The sequence below is a fragment of the Oculina patagonica genome, chromosome 12, assembly GCF_052425735.1.
Source record: "Oculina patagonica isolate OP01 chromosome 12, crgOcupat, whole genome shotgun sequence".
Classification (NCBI taxonomy): Eukaryota; Metazoa; Cnidaria; class Anthozoa; order Scleractinia; family Oculinidae; genus Oculina; species Oculina patagonica.
The window spans coordinates 19335772-19356133 of record NC_135769.1 but is presented as its reverse complement, the minus strand read 5'-3'; the positions used below and the strand labels follow the sequence as shown (position 1 = coordinate 19356133).

At 37.8% G+C, this 20362-nt stretch overlaps 2 protein-coding genes across 3 annotated transcripts; both read left to right on the top strand.

Moving 5' to 3' along the window:
• The first annotated feature begins 388 nt into the window (after positions 1 to 388).
• Positions 389 to 4324, top strand: LOC144633471 (transcription elongation factor, mitochondrial-like). Its single transcript, XM_078492333.1, has 4 exons — positions 389 to 400; positions 1041 to 1304; positions 2097 to 2240; positions 3485 to 4324. Exons 1-4 carry the CDS (start codon positions 389 to 391, stop codon positions 4001 to 4003), a joined length of 939 nt encoding a protein of 312 aa, XP_078348459.1. The 3' UTR covers positions 4004 to 4324.
• Positions 4325 to 5013: 689 nt separating this feature from the next.
• LOC144631912 (uncharacterized) lies at positions 5014 to 11093 on the top strand. 2 transcript variants are annotated; one of them, XM_078490488.1, is made up of 6 exons: positions 5014 to 5411; positions 7181 to 7366; positions 7900 to 7971; positions 8817 to 8911; positions 9200 to 9261; positions 10396 to 11093. In XM_078490488.1, exons 1-6 carry the CDS (start codon positions 5109 to 5111, stop codon positions 10437 to 10439), a joined length of 762 nt encoding a protein of 253 aa, XP_078346614.1. In that variant the 5' UTR covers positions 5014 to 5108; the 3' UTR covers positions 10440 to 11093. The 2 variants fall into 2 exon arrangements, with proteins under 2 accessions (XP_078346614.1, XP_078346613.1); XM_078490487.1 differs by having other exon boundaries at positions 7181 to 7370; positions 7904 to 7971.
• Positions 11094 to 20362: the final 9269 nt, after the last annotated feature.

Here is a 20362-nt window from a genome sequence, read left to right as displayed (position 1 = left end):
ACCCTCTCCCATCAGTTAGAAAATCTATTATATTTCACTTGACTCACATAAAAAATACCAGTGTGTTACATTTTAGGAAATATTCAGAGATCAAAAGATGTTAATGCACTACTGATTTACCTCAGGAAACACTTTTAACTTTTTATAAAACCCACTCTTAGAAAACTATTTAAAACTTAGATTTTAAAGGAAGTTATGGGGAGCGTAAGAGGCTGAGAGATTCAAGGAAAGCCCCCCAAAAATCTCAGAGAGAAGCCTATTTTTGATGTAAAAACCTACTGACAATCAAAAAAGTGCAAGGAGTGCCAAGAACAAAAGTGTACTCAGGAAAAAAGGCATAGTTCTCTGCTGGCTTTTAAGTCATGGTGAGAGAAAGTGATGGTGTGAGATGCGTGATGGGGTAAGATTGGCTCATTGTATGCCACATTTACAGTCTTGAGATGAAATGTAACTGTTACTACGCAACTACTGTATTTTGTTGTCTACTTATAAGGCACATAATGCAATTGCTTGGAGTAACCTTTATCCTGTATATGAAGAATGCTACCTTATTATATTAAATTAACGCAAATTTCAAAAATTCGCGTTAATTTAAGTCGCGTTAATTTTTGTTAACGTTAATTTCCACACCGTTAATTAAGTGGAGCGCTAATTTCCATGACCTTAATTTCCATCATTTTGGAACCAATTTCTCGATACAGTCCAGACGTCTTGACACTTATGAAAAGACATTATTTCATCAGGGTGGAAATCTGCCGGATCACTAAAACTGTGAAAAACGCTCGAGGCGCTCAGTCTCCTTTGTGTTAAAGTAAACTTGTTCCTGTTGTCTCAACAAGTCTTTTTCCCTTTGTGTTTGTCGCGTTAATTTCCTTCATTTTGAAATGTTACCCCCTCTTTCGCGTTAATTTCCTTTATTGGGAAGTAATTTTTCCTTCAATTCGCGTTAATTTAAGTCGCATTAATTTCAAATACCTTAATTAACACAAGCGTCAATTTCCTATAATAAGGTATTTTGAAAAAATCTGTTAATTTTGCAGGTGATTTTAAAGGCACTCAACAATCGTAGTTTAGAAGATCTTTCAAACACCAAAGGCATTGGAAAAAGTAAAGCAACTAGTCTAGTACAATATCGTGAACATTTTGGACCTTTCCAAAGCATAGAAGAACTCTTTCAAATAAAGGGTTTTGGTGCAGCATTCTTTAAGAAACTTGAAGAGGCTGGGGAACTAGCAGCTGTTACGAAAAAGACCTCTAAAGGACTTGAATCAATCCAGGAACTGTTGTCCCGTAACAGAAAAGAGGTAGGTAACATATGCATATCTCTTAAGCTACACATGAGGACCATTTTGGTAGAGTATCAACCCTTAATCTGGACAATATGGATTGAGTACAACCTTGGTGTATGTACTCTGGAATTTGGGGTTGGGGATGTACCACTGGAACTCTTAACCCTAACACCTTTCTTGACTGTGTTCCACTGCATTTTATAATATAATTTTATACCAGTAATAAAACCTTACTATAATTAAAAGATAGAGACTGTATGGACAGCGACTTGAGTTTCACGCACAAAGCGATTATCAGACTGTGCCATTAGAGGCGGTCGGAATACAGTTTTAACTAAGCTCATGGGGGATGGTTGGGGCGATCCTGTTTCTGATTGGCTGCGTAGAACTTGTTTTCGTGCCCTCACTTGGTGACAAGTTCAGATCTTTTGTTTAGGAGAGTAGTTCTGTGAGAAACCATTTACAGTTTTCTTTGTTTATAACATAAACTTATATCTACAGCTGTATGTAACATACATTTTAAGATAAAGATTAAAGTTAATTACCGGTAATACAGTTATCAGTTCTTTTGATGAAGAAAAAACTAGCAAAGAAAGTTTTATCCTTTATATCCTGTTTAATTCATAAATTATTATTAGAAATTTGAGTGTAAAGAAATAAAAAATTTAGGGATATGTTGTTAAAGCTGGTTACAAGATTCCCTTGCCAAGAGGTCACATTTAGTCATAAAAATCTGTTTCTTGCCTGCCAGGTAAGTGAGTATTTAACTCCAGCCCTGAGCTTTTGTTGTTTGTTTTGCATTTTCAGGTGATATCAGAGATTGTTTCTATAGATATTGGTTTCCAGAATGCTGCGTGGGTCCGTATGGACAAAGATAAGCAGGTATTGGGCTGGTCACGGGCCCAGATTCTCAAACCCAAACCATACAATCCAGCTGTGTTTAGACCTTTGGTAAGCTCACATGCTTCATTGTTTTGCATTCTATCCTTAAAATTTTACGATGCTGTCAAGATGAAATAAATCATGCACACAGAAATTCACTGTTTTTCTTTTTGTGATCACCTCTGCCTGCCATTTGAGGTCAGGGTTTGAATCCTTGTGTCCTTGTAGTTTTGGATCTCTGGTTTAGACTTGTTGGGGTCCAAATCTCCTTGCAGATATGGTCCCTTGCAGGTTTGGACCTCGCACAGCTATCGTCATGATCAGCTAGGTGTGTTCTTCCTAAAAGGCAACTGCACATGACGCAATCAAATACTGCTGGAAACCAGTAAAAAGAACCATTTGTGCCATCACACATGGTTTCAGCTGCAGTTTCAGTGTAGTTATTATCAACACATTAAATGTGCCTAAAGGAGCTACACGTATCCACTATGTCATAGACGGGACATCTTGAAAACGGCACATCCTCAGTCATAACCACCATTATTTGTTTTTGGTTTATTATACTTCTTTGGTGTTTTCTTTCTAAAAAACTTTTTTTTCGAGGTTTCCTTCATTTGGAAAGTAATTCGTGCATGGGGAAAAATTTCCAGCAAGATTTATCCTTTTTAGCTCTCTATATAAGATTATAGCCTGTGAATACAGCCGCCTCTTCAGGTAACTAAAACGTGTACCATACGTTGGCCGACCCAACTTAGTCGACCGTTTGGCTGTCTTACATTGACAAATTAAAACTATTTTTTCCTTAATCTTATTATAATCTTATTGCGGGACGTGAATGAGAGGCGGCTGTATTCGCAGGCTAATAAGATTATGGAAAAAATAGTTTTAATTTGTCAATGTAAGACTGCCAAACGGTCGACTAAGTTGGGTCGGCCAACGTATGGTACACGTTTTAGTTACCAGATAGTAGTGACCATCTGAAGGTAGCAAGGGGGGGAAGGCTGCTAAATCCAAAAGTAACGGCATGATTTAGCTAATCCATTATTAGCATGAATTTTGAGGTCACTTTTTTACTAGTAACTTTTTACTGAGGCTTTCTGTCCTCCAGTTTTGACGTCGAGTAATCTCAAACTCCACAAAACGTGAGTAGTAAAAACACTTTTATACGAGAGAAATTGAAACCTTGATCAATTTTTAATCCTGGGTTAGTGTTAATCGGCTTTCGAGCGACCCGGCCTGGGGCTTTAGTTTGAGACTAAACATGGGTTAGGATTTTATCATTTTGTGGTTGACTTTTGTGAATTGAATTTCAGGTTCAAGAATTTGTCAACAAGGTTCCCAAGACGGACATTTACGTGGTTGAGATGCAAAGTCATCGGATAGGAAAACAAACCGCGTCCCTTCTCCCCTTTGCCGTGCACCTTCGCGTTTTCGAAGCCATGTTGACTTGCTTACTTCCTGGACTAGTTATACCATTTGATCCGATGCACACTTCAAAACATTTCTGTCTTCCAGCTGGGGGTAGTAAAAAGAGAGCTGCCGTAAATTTAGTGGAGAGCTTGTTTCGGGACAGAAAAAATGAGGAACCTTTCGAAACGCAGTGTGAACAGTTTCTTAAAGAACAGCAAGGAATGGAAGGGAGTGAAGATTTCGTTGAATCATTTATCAGCAACCCGCCGGGCAGTTTTGCTGGGAGCAATAACAAACCACTTCTTCAGGTGTCGCCAAAATTTGTGAATTATTTCAAGTCGTGTGACAAGAAGGACGACTTAAGCGACTGCCTTCTACAAGCTTTAGCGTTCTTTGATTTGATCGTGGAGAGTAGAAAATAGTCATGAATGCGCGTGTAGTACACTTTTCATTATTTGAAATTTTGCGACATAGCATGTGGTTTTCGCGACTGCAAACTAAGTTCTGTCGTGAAAAATTGCGTGGAGTGTGAAACGGTTTTGCTTCTGAAAAGTGTGGTGATTTTACATGTTCACAAAATGGTAGTTGTGTCACAGATTTCAGCAGATTTTTGAACAGCCAAAATTTATATTTGTGTCGCAGGAAACCTAAAAATAAAAGTCCATTTTCATTAAAAATTGCTATATTAGGGCACTGAAACTGTTAACGAGCATCTTTGGCTGCGGATGGCTTGAATGGAAACGGATTACGGGACGTGTACCCTGCGTAGCAGTCGTTTTCTTTCCAAGTGTGCCGAGCGCACGCCTGGTGACCAAAATGAATGGGGAGAAGCGGAGGAGGTTTGGAAGGAAAGGAGGAAGATGGTGAAGGAAGGTTTCCTTTCCACCCCCTCCCCTCTTATTTTTTTGGCTGTCTCTCTTGCACTGTCGTTCGCATAGTGCGCTTTGTGGAAAAGAGACGGCTGAAGACTAGGCTACTGTCAGAAAACAGTAAGAGAAGTAAAAATTGACAGAATGGGGGTGGAAGTAGACTACGAGATGTCCCCCTTTTTTCGCATGGTCAGTCGGGTTTTCCCATAAGAAGATGCGACAAGTTTTTTGCCCCCTAAAAACAAATAAAAAATTTTCTGCCAAACTAGAGCGCATTTTCTATTTTTCTGATACAAAACACGTGAAGCTGCGCAGAAAGTGTTTGTTTTAGAAAACTAGTGGATGAAAGACGTTTTTGCCGGCAAGATTTTTGCACAGTTCTTGACTGATTGGACATGCGTACACTTTATGCACCAATTTTCAAACAGTCTTTATCCAAAATCATCCAGACGACGTATTGCCAATAAAAAATGATGTGTTTCCACTGCTCAATTTATTTGCTTTTTGTTTGCATGAAGAATCATGAAGAATGTATCGTTCGTGGACTTCGTGACTTGTATTGCGTGACCACCACTCCTTCAAGGTGTCACGGAACGCCTGTGCACGTCAGGTGTATGAAGGGGGATTGGGACGAGTGAATTTGTTGTAAACATTCAAGATGGCGTCCCGTTGGAGGACGTGGGATTCGGATTTCTTTATTGACGCCCATGCCTCTAAAATGCCCGAGGAAACGGAACTAATACCAGCAGTAGGACAGGGAAGAGGGAAACCACTGAAAGATATCGGCTCTCTTAATCTTCCTAAAGCCGCATTGGGAATAACAAAGGAGAAAAACACCGCGCAAGCTCCTGCCACAGGTCGAGGGCGAGCTTCGGTGATGAAAGCACGTGCGCTTACAGACTCGCCTCCAGTGAGAAGACCAGGAGAAAAAACAACGACAAAACCTGCCAATGTTATCGATGTAATGTATTATCTTCTTTAGATATGATTATTATTTCCTAAATTTAGTAATTTATTATTAAAAAGTGTTTTTTGAAGCTGCCAAAGAACAGAATTTAAAAGCAATAACTGTGCACTGTGCACGCTGTGTACAATTTATTTCAATATTTCACATACCGGAATGAAAGGCTAATTTGAAGAATACCCCACAGCTTATTTGTCTCTCGTTTTTTTTAACAAGAATGGTGCCTATCGTTTTACACCTCAGCAACAGAGAGTTCTGACACATGTTAATAAGGTGAATAGAGATGGGGCTAAGAATTATCCACCATTTTCAACCACTTGTTTTCACATGACTACACATAAAGGCTGTGCTCTTAGCATAATTGCAGGGTGCCCGAAGGCTCTTCTGTAAGAAATCTTGGGTGCCCAGCTCTTAAAAGCTTTCATGATAGCAAAGTTATACAAGTTGCCCAGAGGCAAGTCGCGTGTGGCACCTGCGCTCTGCTAGAGCACGACTCTGCAACATGACAACATGGAGCTCACCTTGCTGAAAAAGACTACGAGATACGTAATGAACGTTTATTCGTTTGTCTCACGATAGAATCGCTTTGAGATGTTGATCGCGACGTTTCGACTGCAATACTGCTAGTCTTCATCAGGCGATGAGGTCGATTGTTTAGGCGTCGCTATTTATGCACGTTGGTTCGCTGTGATTGGTACATTTCGATCCTCATTATTCCGACTAACAGATGGTGTTCCCTCATAGGTCTGCTTTGTAGTTGAACGGCTGTTATGCTTTCTGATCGTAGGTATCCATGCTTCAGGAATTTCAATTCCGCTATCTCTATTGATGTTATTAGAATGAAGTCTTATTTGGATAGCCTCTTTGACCCTGCGTGTGTATCGGTGAGGGTCACGATCGATAAACTTGACTTGATTCCATAAAGGAATATGCCCCGTTTCGTTTGCGTGCTCCGAAACTGCGGAGTTTTGTGTATGAGCAAGCCTTATGTCTCTGTCGTGTTCTTTTATCCTGTCTTTTATCCTGTCTTCAAAAGTTTTGTTCACTTTAAATTTTAGACCTTTTGAAGAGAATTATCACTTTTTAAGGTGAACCCAAGTTTCGAGTATTCTCTAATGGTTTATGTCCTGTCTGATTATTTGTGTAACTGCTATATTTGTTCGTAGAGAGAGGATTTTGTTTAAGTTTATTAATAATCTAGTATGAAAAATTGGTGCATAAACATGTAGAGGATATTACATGAGAGCACAAGGATATAAGTTTTTATATTTTGGAATGGTAAAAACAATATTTTTCAAGTGAGCACAGCAAATGAGTGTATCTTCAAATCTGTCATGCAGTCTTTTTTTCTTTTTATTATATAGACAAAAAGCGTCAAATAAGTAAAAGTTAAAAGAAAGAACCATGCAAAAGAAGGAAATGACATCAGCAATATTCCCACTTATGACATTATCAAAAAATATGCCACCACTGTCCTGGACAAACTTGGTCTCAAATATAGCCTCCTACGCAGACGCTCTTAGGGTTTGTCAAGTTTGCATTGGAGGCTATCCCAGATATGGTTTTGTATGAATTTTATGAGTGGTCTAATCAATGTGTCTAATATTATAAATAGGAATTGACAAGTTGACTTTATAATATATGAGGGGTCCCTCTTGAAAAAAAAAAAGACTGTAGTGGTGCAAGCTGCTTGACAGAGAAAGAAACAAAGAGACAGCAATGTCCTTGCCTTAACATTTTAGTATATTATTAACTTTCTCTTTTAGAAACTAGAATCATTTCCTCCATTGCTGGCCACTAAACCCACCCCTCCATCACCCAAGTGGGTAAAGAAAGGTCAGAATGAATCAAAATCAAGAAAAGGCATCACATCTCAGCAGACAGCCTCAAAACCATCAGCAGATGATCCTGTTTCAAATTCTGCTCCACCTGGGTTTTGCTCAGGAGTAAAGGCGAGTATCTACTTCTCAACTGTGTATCTATTTACACAGTCGGGCAAATAAGTGCCAGTTTTTGGCAAATCTTCATTCAAGCATTGAAAAATTCCTAAATTTTTTTCATCTAATCAAAAACTAGTGTGAGCGGTCAGGAGTAATCTGAAAGCTGTCCAGGGATTTCAAAATGTTTTGAAGTAGGTGTCAGCAACTGGAAGAGTAGGCGGCTGTGACAAGCCAAGCTTGTTTCTCGCAAGCTGATTGCTGTGGCCAAAGTAACCAGTGACATAAAATCATGTAGCCGGTGGAACTCTGACAGGTGCCGGCTTGTTTTGAAAACCCTGGCTGTCACGCGTATAAATACATCATGTTGCTTAGCAACTTCTGGGACAAAAACCGCAGGCTCAGTCACTTCTCGGAGAAGTCATGCCACCATCAACTGGCACTTGTTCCCCCGACTGTACAGTGGAAACTTCTTACCGTATTTACATTTTATGTATTAGTACCTGGACAGCAATGATATTCTCTTGAACTACTGCTTATTTCTGCAGGAAGACTTGTTCTCGTCAGATGGTAGTGATGTTATCATTATTGAGAATTTCCCTTCCGCCATTAATGAAAAGGTTGGTCAGTAAAATAAAATAAAGGATAACCTGAATAAAGACCAAGATATAGCAGTCATTGAAACATCCCATCTGCTATTCATTGTTCCAAATATCAATGAGTCATGGATTTGTTCAAACTATTTTACTACAAACTATCAGCTGGCCCTGGATGTTGGTTGGTAAACTTTTTCTTTTAGAGGTCAGCAGAGAGCTGTTTATATATTATAATTCCAGTGATGGAAATAATTTCTCACCCACTAGCCAAGGTGAAAGTCACTTGCTCATATGCAAAACCGTTAATAAGTGATTCTTGTTCAGTGTCAACAATCAAGACTGCTGACATAACCCTTCATTTTTGTAAATGATCTGTGATAAGTTGGCATACATCTGATAAAAAATAGGTGCACATAATAATTCTCTCACACGTCAAGCACACATGGTCTTTGACACTGCTGATGTGCTAGAAATACATGCCTTCAGAGTCTGTGGCAGATCTAGCAGAGAGGCCTAAAGGGCCATCCCCCACCCCACCCCTTTTATTGCCCCCAAAAAATTGTTTTTGCACACCTCAGTCCCTTTTTCATGAAAGAAAGGGCACATGCTCACTACAGGCCCATCCTCTTGAGTGCCTCTGGACATGCCACCCTGAATTAACCGATTTATGGGGTAACCTGAATGACTAATATCTCTGAGGAAAAAAAGTGTCCTATAGGTGTCACATCCATAGTCTACTGAGACTGATGGAGCCATCATCATGATGACGCCAAAGTTCAAGTGTTTAATTTATAGAATTTATAGAAGACAACTTTCAACAATCAGGAAATTCAAAACAGCTCTAATTAGGTGTATGTCTGTTTCTCTAGGATTTAGTTGATCTGTTTAAGCCCTATGGCGATGTGCTAGCATGTGTCATTGAAAGAGATGGTCAAGGGATAAGCTTAGGAACATCACTTATTAGGTTTGCTTTTTACTTAACTGAATGTCTTATTTATCGAAGCAGGATAAATAATTCAAGTTTTAGAATTGTTTATCTTTTTCATTAATGATAACATGTAACCTACAGTCACAGCAAACTAATGAGTATTATCTTCCCATTTTGGTGCAAGAAACAGACTTCTTAATATAGTTGTTGTCATCTTTAATTTTTTAAAAACAACCTTTAATTTTAATAAGCTCCCTGCCTCAGAGAAGAGAAAGAAGACTTGATGAAAATTTATTTTTGGAATTGTTGCTGTTTTTTATTTAGAATGGAAAGTAGGAATGCCTGTGAATGGATAATAAATACGTTTAGTGGCGAGGAATACCCTGGTTAGTAGTGCTTTTATATACTTCTTTTTAATTAAATAAAAAAAAAACTTTGTTATCGTCATAACTCAAACTGTTTTAGATACATTTTCATTGCTCAAACATTGACAGTACACAACATTTACAATATATTGAAAATACACTACTAATACATGTACAGAACATCATTTACAATACGGTTATAGTACACTACCCACAATAAATTATATGTACAGTAAACAACTTTCAATACGTTACAATATGTCATCACTCAAACTTGTTGAAACAATTCAAACAGCAAAGTTCACAAGCCACTCAAAAACAAAAATAGATGAATGGCCTAGTTTGAAATGAATGCAGTGAAAACTTTATTGAAGTGTCAGGCTTGTAAAAAGTGGGAGGCGCGGTGGCCTAATGGTTAGCGCGCTCGCCTCTTAGGGGCGCTGCGTTGTGTTCTTGGGCAAGACACTTTACTCTCACAGTGCCTCTCTCCACCCAGGTGTATAAATGGGTACCGGCGAACTTACTGCTGGGGGGTAACCCTGCGATGGACTAGCATCCCATCCAGGGGGGAGTAGCAATACTCCTAGTCGCTTAATGCTACGGAAACTGGGATAAGCTCCGGCCTGTATGGGCCACTAGGCTCGAAGCAGTCTTTACCAGGCTTGTAAAAAGTAACTGGGGGTACTTAAAAAAGTATATAATTATAATACTAGTAATAACGTTACCGTAAGTTATAGCTAATCTATAAAATATCGTTCGCATATAAAGAACAAGAAATATTCAGTGTCTTCACTCCCTAGAGTGAAAACATTGAGTAAAAAGTAACAGACGTCGGGCAGGCTTTATTGCAATACGCTGCAGTCGATAAATCAAAATTACATCAGTACGAGACGTTAGCGAACTGATCGTTAGCGTCGATTAGCGAAACGACCGGTTACCTTCTGGACTGCTGTTGACTTTAACTTAGTAGGTTGTTTATAGAAATAAATTTTCGTTACAAGGTTCTTGTTCTGGTTGGAGACAGTGGAAACATAGGTCAAAATAGACAAAGAACTATCACTTGACAGAGTTCGAAAAACGAGTCAGCCGTTCTTTGTATGTAGCAAATTTTTCAAAATACTCAATTCACCAAAGTACTTTTCTGTTCATTTTTAGGAGCAAGTGAACCGATGGTGTGTCGTTTCCTTACAGATGAATAGCTGCGACAAACATCACTGAATAGAATTTAATTCTCTTCTCTTATCAAGTTTCCATTATCTCAAAAAAGAAAAGCAAAAAAGAAGAAAAGAAATCATCTGAAGATTACTTTCTTTTCCTCCTTGTGGTTTTCTTTTTCTCAGTTTCTTTTCTTGACTTCCTGTTCAAATCAGTTTCCTTACTCGTCGTAATGTAGATTAGAGAAACAGTTACAAAAAAGTAAATAATCGCCACCGTTGACAATGTGCGGGATATACTTTGTATAAGCCACACAAAAACTTATTCTCTAGCTGTTCTTACACAGGCAACCCAAAAATGTGACCGTTTGTAATTTGTAAAACTGTACTTTCTTTCTGTTTGTGGTCGCCCTGTTTTCTTGATGCACATTGGTCTGTTGTTGGCTCGTTAGCTATCAGTATGTTAGGTTCTTCGTAAGGCAGGCTTAGTATTTTGGAAGTTGTTTTTTCTCTTATAGGAAACCACTTGCAATTACCCGTCTAAACAGAAATAGAAGACAAATGGGTTGTGACCTGTCTTTCTGTACGACGCAAGTCAACTTAACGAAAGCTACTCGTTGAGAGCCTTCATCAAGTATCCTGTTCATTCTGTCATTGTTCGTCTGTGTTTTAACTTAAAAGTTGCTGTTTGTTATTGGTCATTTATACGGGCTGTAACATGACAGTTCGTTTGTTTTGTTGTTGTTTCCCACTAGTGTTGTCACTTGAAAGCAAAGCTAGTTCATGAATCCTACGTTAAATTTAGCTGCCTCTGCAGTTTTTTGCTTATTTTATTTATTAATAAAACTTAACGTATACCAATCACTAATAATGTGTATTAAACAGATTAATACGTATGTTTAATTAGTGAACAAATGTAAAAAGATCTAAGAACTATTAAATGCATTGCTGTCCAATATCCTAGACCTGCAAAAAAAAAAACGAAAGAAATTTGATGTAAACAATATCAAAGAAAAGGTACTTTGGATTTTTAGACAGATTTTGTTATCAACGTTTATTAAAAGAAAACTAACTACAATACTAATATGTAATCGTGTGTACCCAGGGGGGTACTCCGGGGTCCAAGTGACGGGGATGTGCGAAGGATTTTTTTGGGGTCGAAATTTTCGATTCCGGGATTTTTTTGGGTAGGAGAATTTGGCAGGTATTTTTTTGGGTGACTTGATTGAAATAGGGGATTTTTTTGGGTATTAAAATCAAACTAAAGTGCCTTAGCGCGGCCTTGGCAATTTAGGGGTAATTTGACTAGGGATTTTTATGGGCGTTTTTTTTGGTCCAGGGATTTTTTTGGGTAATGTCGGATTTTTTGGGGTCCTGAGTTTTGCCTCCATTCGATCATCCCCGTCACTTTGATCCCAGAGTACCCCCCCTGGGCGTGTGTACTTTCTTTGCTTTAATTTTGCTGAGCGCTGTCACTGGTTTATGAATTAACCAGGGTGGTTGTATACTATTCTAACCGCCGCCTGGTTAGCTCAGTTGGTAGGGCGCCGGACTGCTGTGCGGGAGGTCGTGGGTTCGAACCCCAGACCGGACCAACACTCAGGGTCTTAAAATAACTGAGGAGAATGTGCTGCCTTTGTAATTACATCTGCAAATGGTTAGACAATCTAGTCTTCTCGGAAAAGGACGATAAACCGTAGGTCCCGTCTCCTGTATCTTCAGTCTCATAACAGGGCACGTTAAAGAACCCACACACTATTCGCAAAGAGTAGGGCACGAAGTTCCCGGTGTTGTGGTCTGGCCTTTGTGTAGTAAATTACAGTATGTGTACAGCGCATTTGAACATTGCGTATGAAAAATGCGCTATATAAATTGATTATCATTATCATTCTAAAGTTTGATGTTCGAAACCTTGTGATATCCTTTAACAAACAAAGCCAAAACTTTTTAATCAGGTCAAAAATCGGAGACACTTTTGTAGAGCAGCTATTTGGAAACATTTCAGCTAAATCGCTTCAAATGTGGCTTTAAACGAACTTAAAACGTGCGTGCCTTTACGGCAATAATTATTTTGGAGTTACGGACGAGAAAAGCTCTTCCAATTCTGCGATCGATGACACCAAGTGATTTAATTATATGTATTGGCAGATAACTCCACGGAAACTATGACGTGATGACAATTTGCATTTTATAATCATCCACAAACAATTGTCGTTTTTTGGCCTAGGGTCTCAGTTCAAATAGAAAAAAAGTGTTTTGAAACGCGTTCCAATTTCAAAAAAAGAGATGTTGCTTCAAGCAACACAGCCATAGATAATACGATTAATCGCTTCAAGTTTTCGAGTGGTTAGAGCGGTGGACTTAAAATCCGGAGGTCGCGGATTTAAATCTCGCTCTGACCACAAGCTGGATATGTTCTCGGTAGTCCCGAGTTTCCATCCCCGGCTACGTTTGTAAATAGCCAACTGGCCTGCCTCACGCCAGTTGGGATTTAATGTTTATTTGCAATATTTGTTTTAGTATTTGTTCACATTGGCCTTGAAAAGCCTCATTGGGTGAGTGGTCAGTTAGGAAATTTATATTTACATTTTATTTTCCCACCACTCGAGTCTTGTCTAAGCGAACGGAAGATAAGTATTTTTAATATAAAGGGAGTTTAGATCACGCGACATAACTGCGACCATTTGATAGTTAATAAATGCGACCAGTAATTTGAAATTGCAAAACTTGAAACAAACCCAAAATTTGGTACCTTGAACCTACATCATTCCAGTTGCGTCTTTTCCGAACGGTGCACAGCTTTACAACTATTGTCATACATCGCAATCCTTCAAAGGACCAGTCAAAAACAAATCGCCCGAAGAATTCTTCAATCCAGTGATCAAACTTATAGGAAGCTGAACTGGATGCTTGAGTTTGATGTTATGTATCTCGAACAGCAAGTCAATAGGCAATTTTAGTTGCTAAATATTTTCAAGTGTTTTCACACCGTACGTGAGGTTTGTTTGTCTTTCAAAAGAAGAGCATGTATATTTCGAACTTGCTGCCATTTAGACTGCATAAAGTGAGGCTGACATAATGGCTATCTGGCCTATCCAAGTTTTCGTTACCAATTAATTAGTTCGCCTAATGAACAGCAGTTCTGCTAATTATTTGTTAACTGCACGCGGAAGCTAGTTTTGAAAATTGTCCTTGAGCTTGCGTCTAGCCATTTTTTGACCAATCTATTGGAGCCACGAGGGTCCATGAGCGCTCATCGCTAAATCGACGTGCAGCCCTCGAAGCGGAAAATGACTGCTTGACTCGAAACGACTCCTGGAGCAAGCGTAGACGTCGGAACGCAGAATAAAATGCTGAAACCAAGAAACTGTTGAATGGGAATACCAAAAAGAACCTGAGAATTAATTATAAAACGCGATAGCGTAAAGGTAAATGTGTTTATGTTCGGCATTTGCAATTATCGCCTCGGCTTCCTCTAGAGACTTCTACGTCATATTGGCTGTGTTAACTCTGGTTAGTCTCAGTTACATGACGTCATACTTAAGGTCGCGCCGCACCCTTGCAATCGTTATATATCTATTTATTCAGGCATCGTTTACACGGACGCGGTTATTAATCAACACGGTTCATGACCTTGAAACCGCATCGATAACGATAACTTACTTCTTATGAAAAATGGAGAAGATGCAAACCAAATCGATAAAACGGTCTCCGACAATGGCTATGAAGATATAACTAGTATGAGTTCTAAATCGATTTATTCGGCCCTGGTTAAACGAGTCCAAATTCCACTAACTGCTCAATCTACGTTTGATTCCTTATATAATGTTTCCAACTCCTTGGACTGGAAAAATATTTATCAATTGCCTGGTCGAGTCACTCTTGACACGAGAACGCGTGCCTTTCGATACAAGATTTTAAATCGCATCCTCTACACAAATAGCATTTTATGTAAAATGAAATTAATTCCTTCCCCGTTATGCACCTTTTGTGGAGATCACGAAGAAACTCTGTAGCATATTTTGGTAAAGTGTTTATATGATAGATTTTTGGTCTGCCGTCATTTCTAAACAATCATAACATTCAAGTTGATAAGCTTGACGAGATAACCATCCTCTTTGGTTGTTTCGACAACATTCCAGATAGTAATTTGTTAAACCATTTAATTCTGTTAGGTAAATATACTATATATATTTGCCGTAACAAAAATATCAAACCATCGCTTTCCTTACTGAAAGCCAAAGCAATTCAAATTCGAAAGCTAGAGCTTTGTATCGCGAAAAAGAACAAAAAAGAAGCTTTTCATTACAAAAAGTGACAGAAAATGTTATTGTAAAATGCTATTGTTAACATGACATTTTTAAAGCAGTATAGGGTATACACATAACTAATTAGTCAAAAGAAGTTATAGGTTCTAGTAAGTTAAATTCACTTAGTTGAAATTAATATAGTCTGGCTGTCTGTGAAATGTAACTTGTAATTAGTGTTAGTTAGTAGTAATACGTATGTTTTATCAGTTTGTAGTTAGTAGTGTGTTTGTAAATAATTTGTTTTGTAATCGCAACAAAAATGTAAAAAAAAGATAACGACACGGTTTCGAAGTGTTTACACGAAACATATCCTACCGTTTTCAAAGTGTTTTCGAACGTGGCATGATTGTATAAGCAAGCGCTGCACTCTGTGCGAGGTTCGTCATGTTTACTCTTCGCGATCCCGTCAATTTGTGGCAAAACACTAAACTGTTTTCAAATCGATGCGGTTTTGCCGTTTACACGACCAATAAAACCGTATCGTTTTGAAAAAGCTCCACTGTTGAGAGCGTTTGCAAAACGATCCGGTTTCAGTTGTGTCTCGATTGGAGCCGTGTAAACGAAAGGCGTAACCACATCGAATGCGATGCGGTTACAAATGAAACCGCGTCCGTGTAAACAGTGCCTCAAAGAGTATGCACGAACTGCGACGACTGCATGTAAGCCGACAACAAACGGAATATTCATAAGAATAAATTTCGTGAAGTTCTTCGTATTCTTCGTATACAGTAATTAATTACACGTTATTGTTCTCAACTTTGTGTCCCGTGCGCTGGAACATAGCGAATTATCATAATTAGGTTCACGGCTTAAATGTATATCCCTTATTTACTGACACTCCAAAGGTCTTCGAAAACCTTAAAACCTACAATTTTGAGTCCAAGTTTGCTCCGCCGATATAGAATTTCAGGAGTTGATGTGCTCTGTTGTGTTCTGGCAAGAACGAATTTTGAAATTTCCTTTTTAAAAAGAAGATAGCACGGTTCAAAATTTAGATTTCACATTTTTACCCTTTTAGAAGCTAATAATTTCTAGTAGTTTTTGAATTAGGGAATTTCGTTCTTGCCACAACACAAAAGAGGCTATGGTTTATCACAAGGTTATAAAGCCATTTAATTCGTTGCTCTATTCTAGCTAAAATTTGGACACAAAAATCGCATTATTTGCAGTTAAACTTTCAAGAGCTTGTAACACCACAGTAAACGACCATCTCTCAGTAAAGCGACAATCATTACACTCTTTTTTATTTTAAAAGAATCTAGTTTATAAGAATATCGAGGCTGAAATTTGCGAATTTTGAGAATATTTTAAGAATAAACCCGAAGCTGAAATTTTGAAAAGAATATCATTTTCAGTTGAAAATTTGTAAATACAAAACAATTAAATATGTTTTCAGTTGAAACAAAATCAGGTATTTTCATTTCCGTCATTGTATCTCGGCGAGGAATGTCAAAACGGCCAAGTGTCGTCTGACGCGACATCTTGCGGCTGGCTGCAACGAAAAGCAATGGTACATGTGCACAATATAACACGCTACAGATCTGGACACCAAACACTTGTAATTGATACCCCAATACATGCTAACACAGAAATGTCAAACGGTATTATTTAAGAATGTTCATAAGAATATTTTCAGCCTAAAATCGGAAGAAAAATAATAATATTCAGCCTCGGTCGGAAAAACAACAACAACAACCTTTTAAATAATAACTAAAAGTGGCTATAAGCCACTAAACTCGGAAAAGTTATTATGAAACAAGAATCGAAAACAACACACTGACAAATAAAGGTTTGCTAATACAAATGATGTTATACTCTCCAAACTTCTGTTTACTTCACTTTGATTGTCATCAAATACGGATCGAGAGCAGACCGAAAGGCCAAGAGATAGAGTTCCTATTTGTTGTAAATTGATTTCTTTCTTTTTATTTTTCCTTTTTGTTATTTGAAGGTAACGAAAAATAATAATAATAATAATAATAATAATAATAATAATAATAATAATAATAATAATAATAATAATATCATTGGCTATAAGTCGAGCGATTTTTTCACCAAATCGTACTGAAATAAATTCATCTTTAGCTGAGTGTTTTGGGTTAGTTTTTTTCTAACTGGTTCTAAAAAACCAAAGGTTTACGGTCTCGGCTTATAGCTGAAAAAATATCATAATATTATTTCAAGAAACTGACATTAATACAATATTTCGGTTGGTGACTAAGCATGTTAATTTTATGTAATTTAACAAGAAATGTAGGTATCAGAGAAAAGGTCTAATTCTCTAGAGGCCTTAAAACACTTGCACGCATTGCGTGCATATGTCTAACAGGAAACGAGTGAAGGAGTGATGGAGTGAAGGAGTGAATTCACTTCGCCCACTACAACTCTTTTCCGAGTTAAAAAGAGTGTAGTTTATTCCATCATCCTCTAATTTCCTTAACAAGTTTTAGCGGGATCGATGTTCAAAATTCAGCGAATTAAAGCTACAAGAAAACACCCCTTCTGCAATCATTATGTATGTATTTATTTAAAAAGTATGCAGGAACTGCGACGACTGAAGCCGACAACAAACGAAATATAAGAATTTTTTCTTCAAGTTCTTTGTACAAGTAATTAGTACTTATTGTTCTCCGGCTTTGTGTCTCGTGCGCTGGATCAAAGCGAATTAAATTATCATAATTAGATTCACAGCTTTGAAATTTAGCACACGTTATTGTAAACATTGCCTCGGAAGGTCTTCGGAAGCCTCAAAACCTGCCTTTTATGTGTTCAAGTTATCAATAGAGAGATTAAGCGTGAAGTTAGAAGGTAAACGCGAGCTTGCCTTTCATTCTGTTACCTTTTTATCGAATTCTTAAATTTATCCCTCATAAAAATAAGGAAAATACCCACATTCACGACAAGCACAATCATTTCCGCGTACGAATGGCAGACGGTAGAAGTTGATTTTTTGCCGTTCGCGGGAAAAAATAAACTTGACGGGAACTTGTCAACGCTTAGTTGGCGGTAATTAAAATTCAAAATTTAATGTAGACTATCTGAAATGTATAGTGAAAGCTGTGTAAAGTTTTGTAACTTGATTAAGTAAATTATATTGTAATGTAGTGCTATGTGTTTGAAATAAAGTGTATTAAATAAAAAAAAATCAAAATCATTTATTCCCTCCACCTCAAAAATAGAAAAAACTCTTTTCAAATTATTTCCAAAAGAAAGACCACAAATTTCTTAGGAAGTGATTTTAAAAATAGAATTTGCATTTTTACCGGTAAATGAAATTGAGTCATACTGATACCTTACAGAATAGTAATGTGATCCATGTTTTGCTTGCACGAAGGTTAGGAAAGAATTCACTGGTCATTGCTAAGACGAGAGGGCTTCACTGGTTTTCTCAATAACACAGCTATGCTAATAAACGATTTAGAAACTGTTGGTGTTACATCATTGATGAGATTTTATGCTCTCTTGTTTTTTGCAGTAAGTTTCTTACCTGAACGATACCTTAGAGCTCACTTCATGATGCAGTTCTTGTGTGTTTACGGGCGCAATTTATTTATGGCTCTGAATAAGTGATAAATACTGAATTGTACTTGTTCAAATAATGGCTGATCCTTCAAACGCAGACACCTTTTTGTGTGTTGGTATTAACTTTCCACCATTATCCAAAACAATGTCTGTGTTTGCAGGCGAGCTGCCACTGCCAGCGAAAGCTTTTCTCTCTAAAGCATTTTGTACACAAAACCGACTAAAGATGAGAAACTTATCGCAATCCTATACGTACGGCTTTGCACTGATTTCAGCAATTTCAGATTTACTGTCACGAAGCCAGATACGTACGGACGAAAACTGAAAAATTAAAACTAAAGGTAAGTGTTCTGAAACGACGAAACCGTACAAAATAATAATAATAATAATAATAATAATAATAATAATAATAATAATAGCTTTTATTTACACACGATAAATATTGCAGCATAATAGCTGATGTGGTCGTGTCTTATGAAAATAACAATAAATTAAGAAATCAATAAACTACGCTAAATCATTAAAGTCCCTAGATGATACAACAGATTTAAAAACCATGTTCTATTAATGAACTTTTGAAACCCGCCAAAGATTCTTCAAGGCGGGCCTCATTGTCTAATGAGTTCCAATAAGAGGCCCCTGCAAATTTAATTGACTTCTTAACAAAGTCCGTAATGGTCTGCACGGAAAAAATTTCGAAAGCGAAAGAAAACAAGAAAACAAAAGATCGTGGTCATCCGGTTTGTTTTAGTTTCTAAACACAAAAATTCGCTTTTCATCGCTTTTTTAATATAAGCCACTAAGCAACTATTCCGGAAAGATTAGTGAAACAAAAACTGTACGTCTTTACGAGTTTTAAGACAACTTATTGATTCACAGGGAAAAGAGATAAACTTACCTTTTATAACCAACTTCCTGCTTCGTTTTTCAGTTTAAAGTGTTTTTCAAACAGCAAATTCCGGCTCCTCAGAAAAAACACGTCCGGTCTGATCATTTTCCCCTTTAGACTCAGAATGATTTGCATTGTGACGCAACAAAGGCGAAAAAAAATGCACGCGCACTTTTAACCAATAGGATTCAGTTAAGATTTCCATGTTTTCGAGCGCGAGCAAAACTGTAGCCTGCAAACGCAGAAACGACAGCCGGAAATAGGTCTGCGTTCGCAGGCTAGCAAAACTGTGATCATCATGCAATTTTTTTCACCCTTTACCCACAATATACACTATATTGTTGCCGGAGCTAAGCGAGCCTGAAGCGAGTGTCGCAGCATTTTCTGAGCTTAGGGTCATGCTCTGGTAACAGCAGCTATCGTTTTAATAGGTTTTTTTGTATGTGAAAACTGCAATCGGAAGATTAACCGATGTCTTCAAGTAGATATATACATGAAGCAAGTTGATCTCGCCACAGAGTTAGATAAACAAGAAAGTGAATGGGCCATTTCCGAGTTACCCTTTGCCCTTTGCCTCTGTTATCAAAATGAGTCCAAGTGCGAAACCATTCATAAGAAAATGAGTTTCACCTACAGGTCCATTTTCATGCAAATCAAACTCATTTTCATTTAAATGCTTTCGCACGTAGACTCGTTTTGAAACAGAGGTAAATGGTAACTCGGAAATGGCCTATTTTTCGAACCCTAGTAGTTTCAGTAGTTTATCTAGTGCGACGAACTGATCGACCAGATGTAGAACAAGCACTTGCTGGCTGAGCTTCTGAAGATATTTTCAGAGTCAAGTGAAAAGCCTTGTCAGTCGCTGGTGTAAGTTGTCTGGTCCTTAAAACTGATTGGTCAGTTTCGCCGTGCTGTTTGTGGCTGTGAAAGTGAAAGTTTTGTAAACAATATGTGATTGTCGTAGTTGTGTCGACAAATCACTGCATACGAACTTCTTCACACTTGTGCCAATGATTGCATTCATTAAACCCACGCAGTCCCGAGGTATTATTCACACTTATGATATATTTTTTTTTAATTTACAAAGATTTGAACCGGGTCGTTGGATTACCAAGCGGGAAACATATCCACTAGGCTACCGACGACGATGCAGCTGCTACAATACTGAATTTTTTAATTGGCTAACAAATCCTAAGTCTCCTAACATAAACCCCAATAAATAAAGGCTAACCACAAGCAACCTAAGA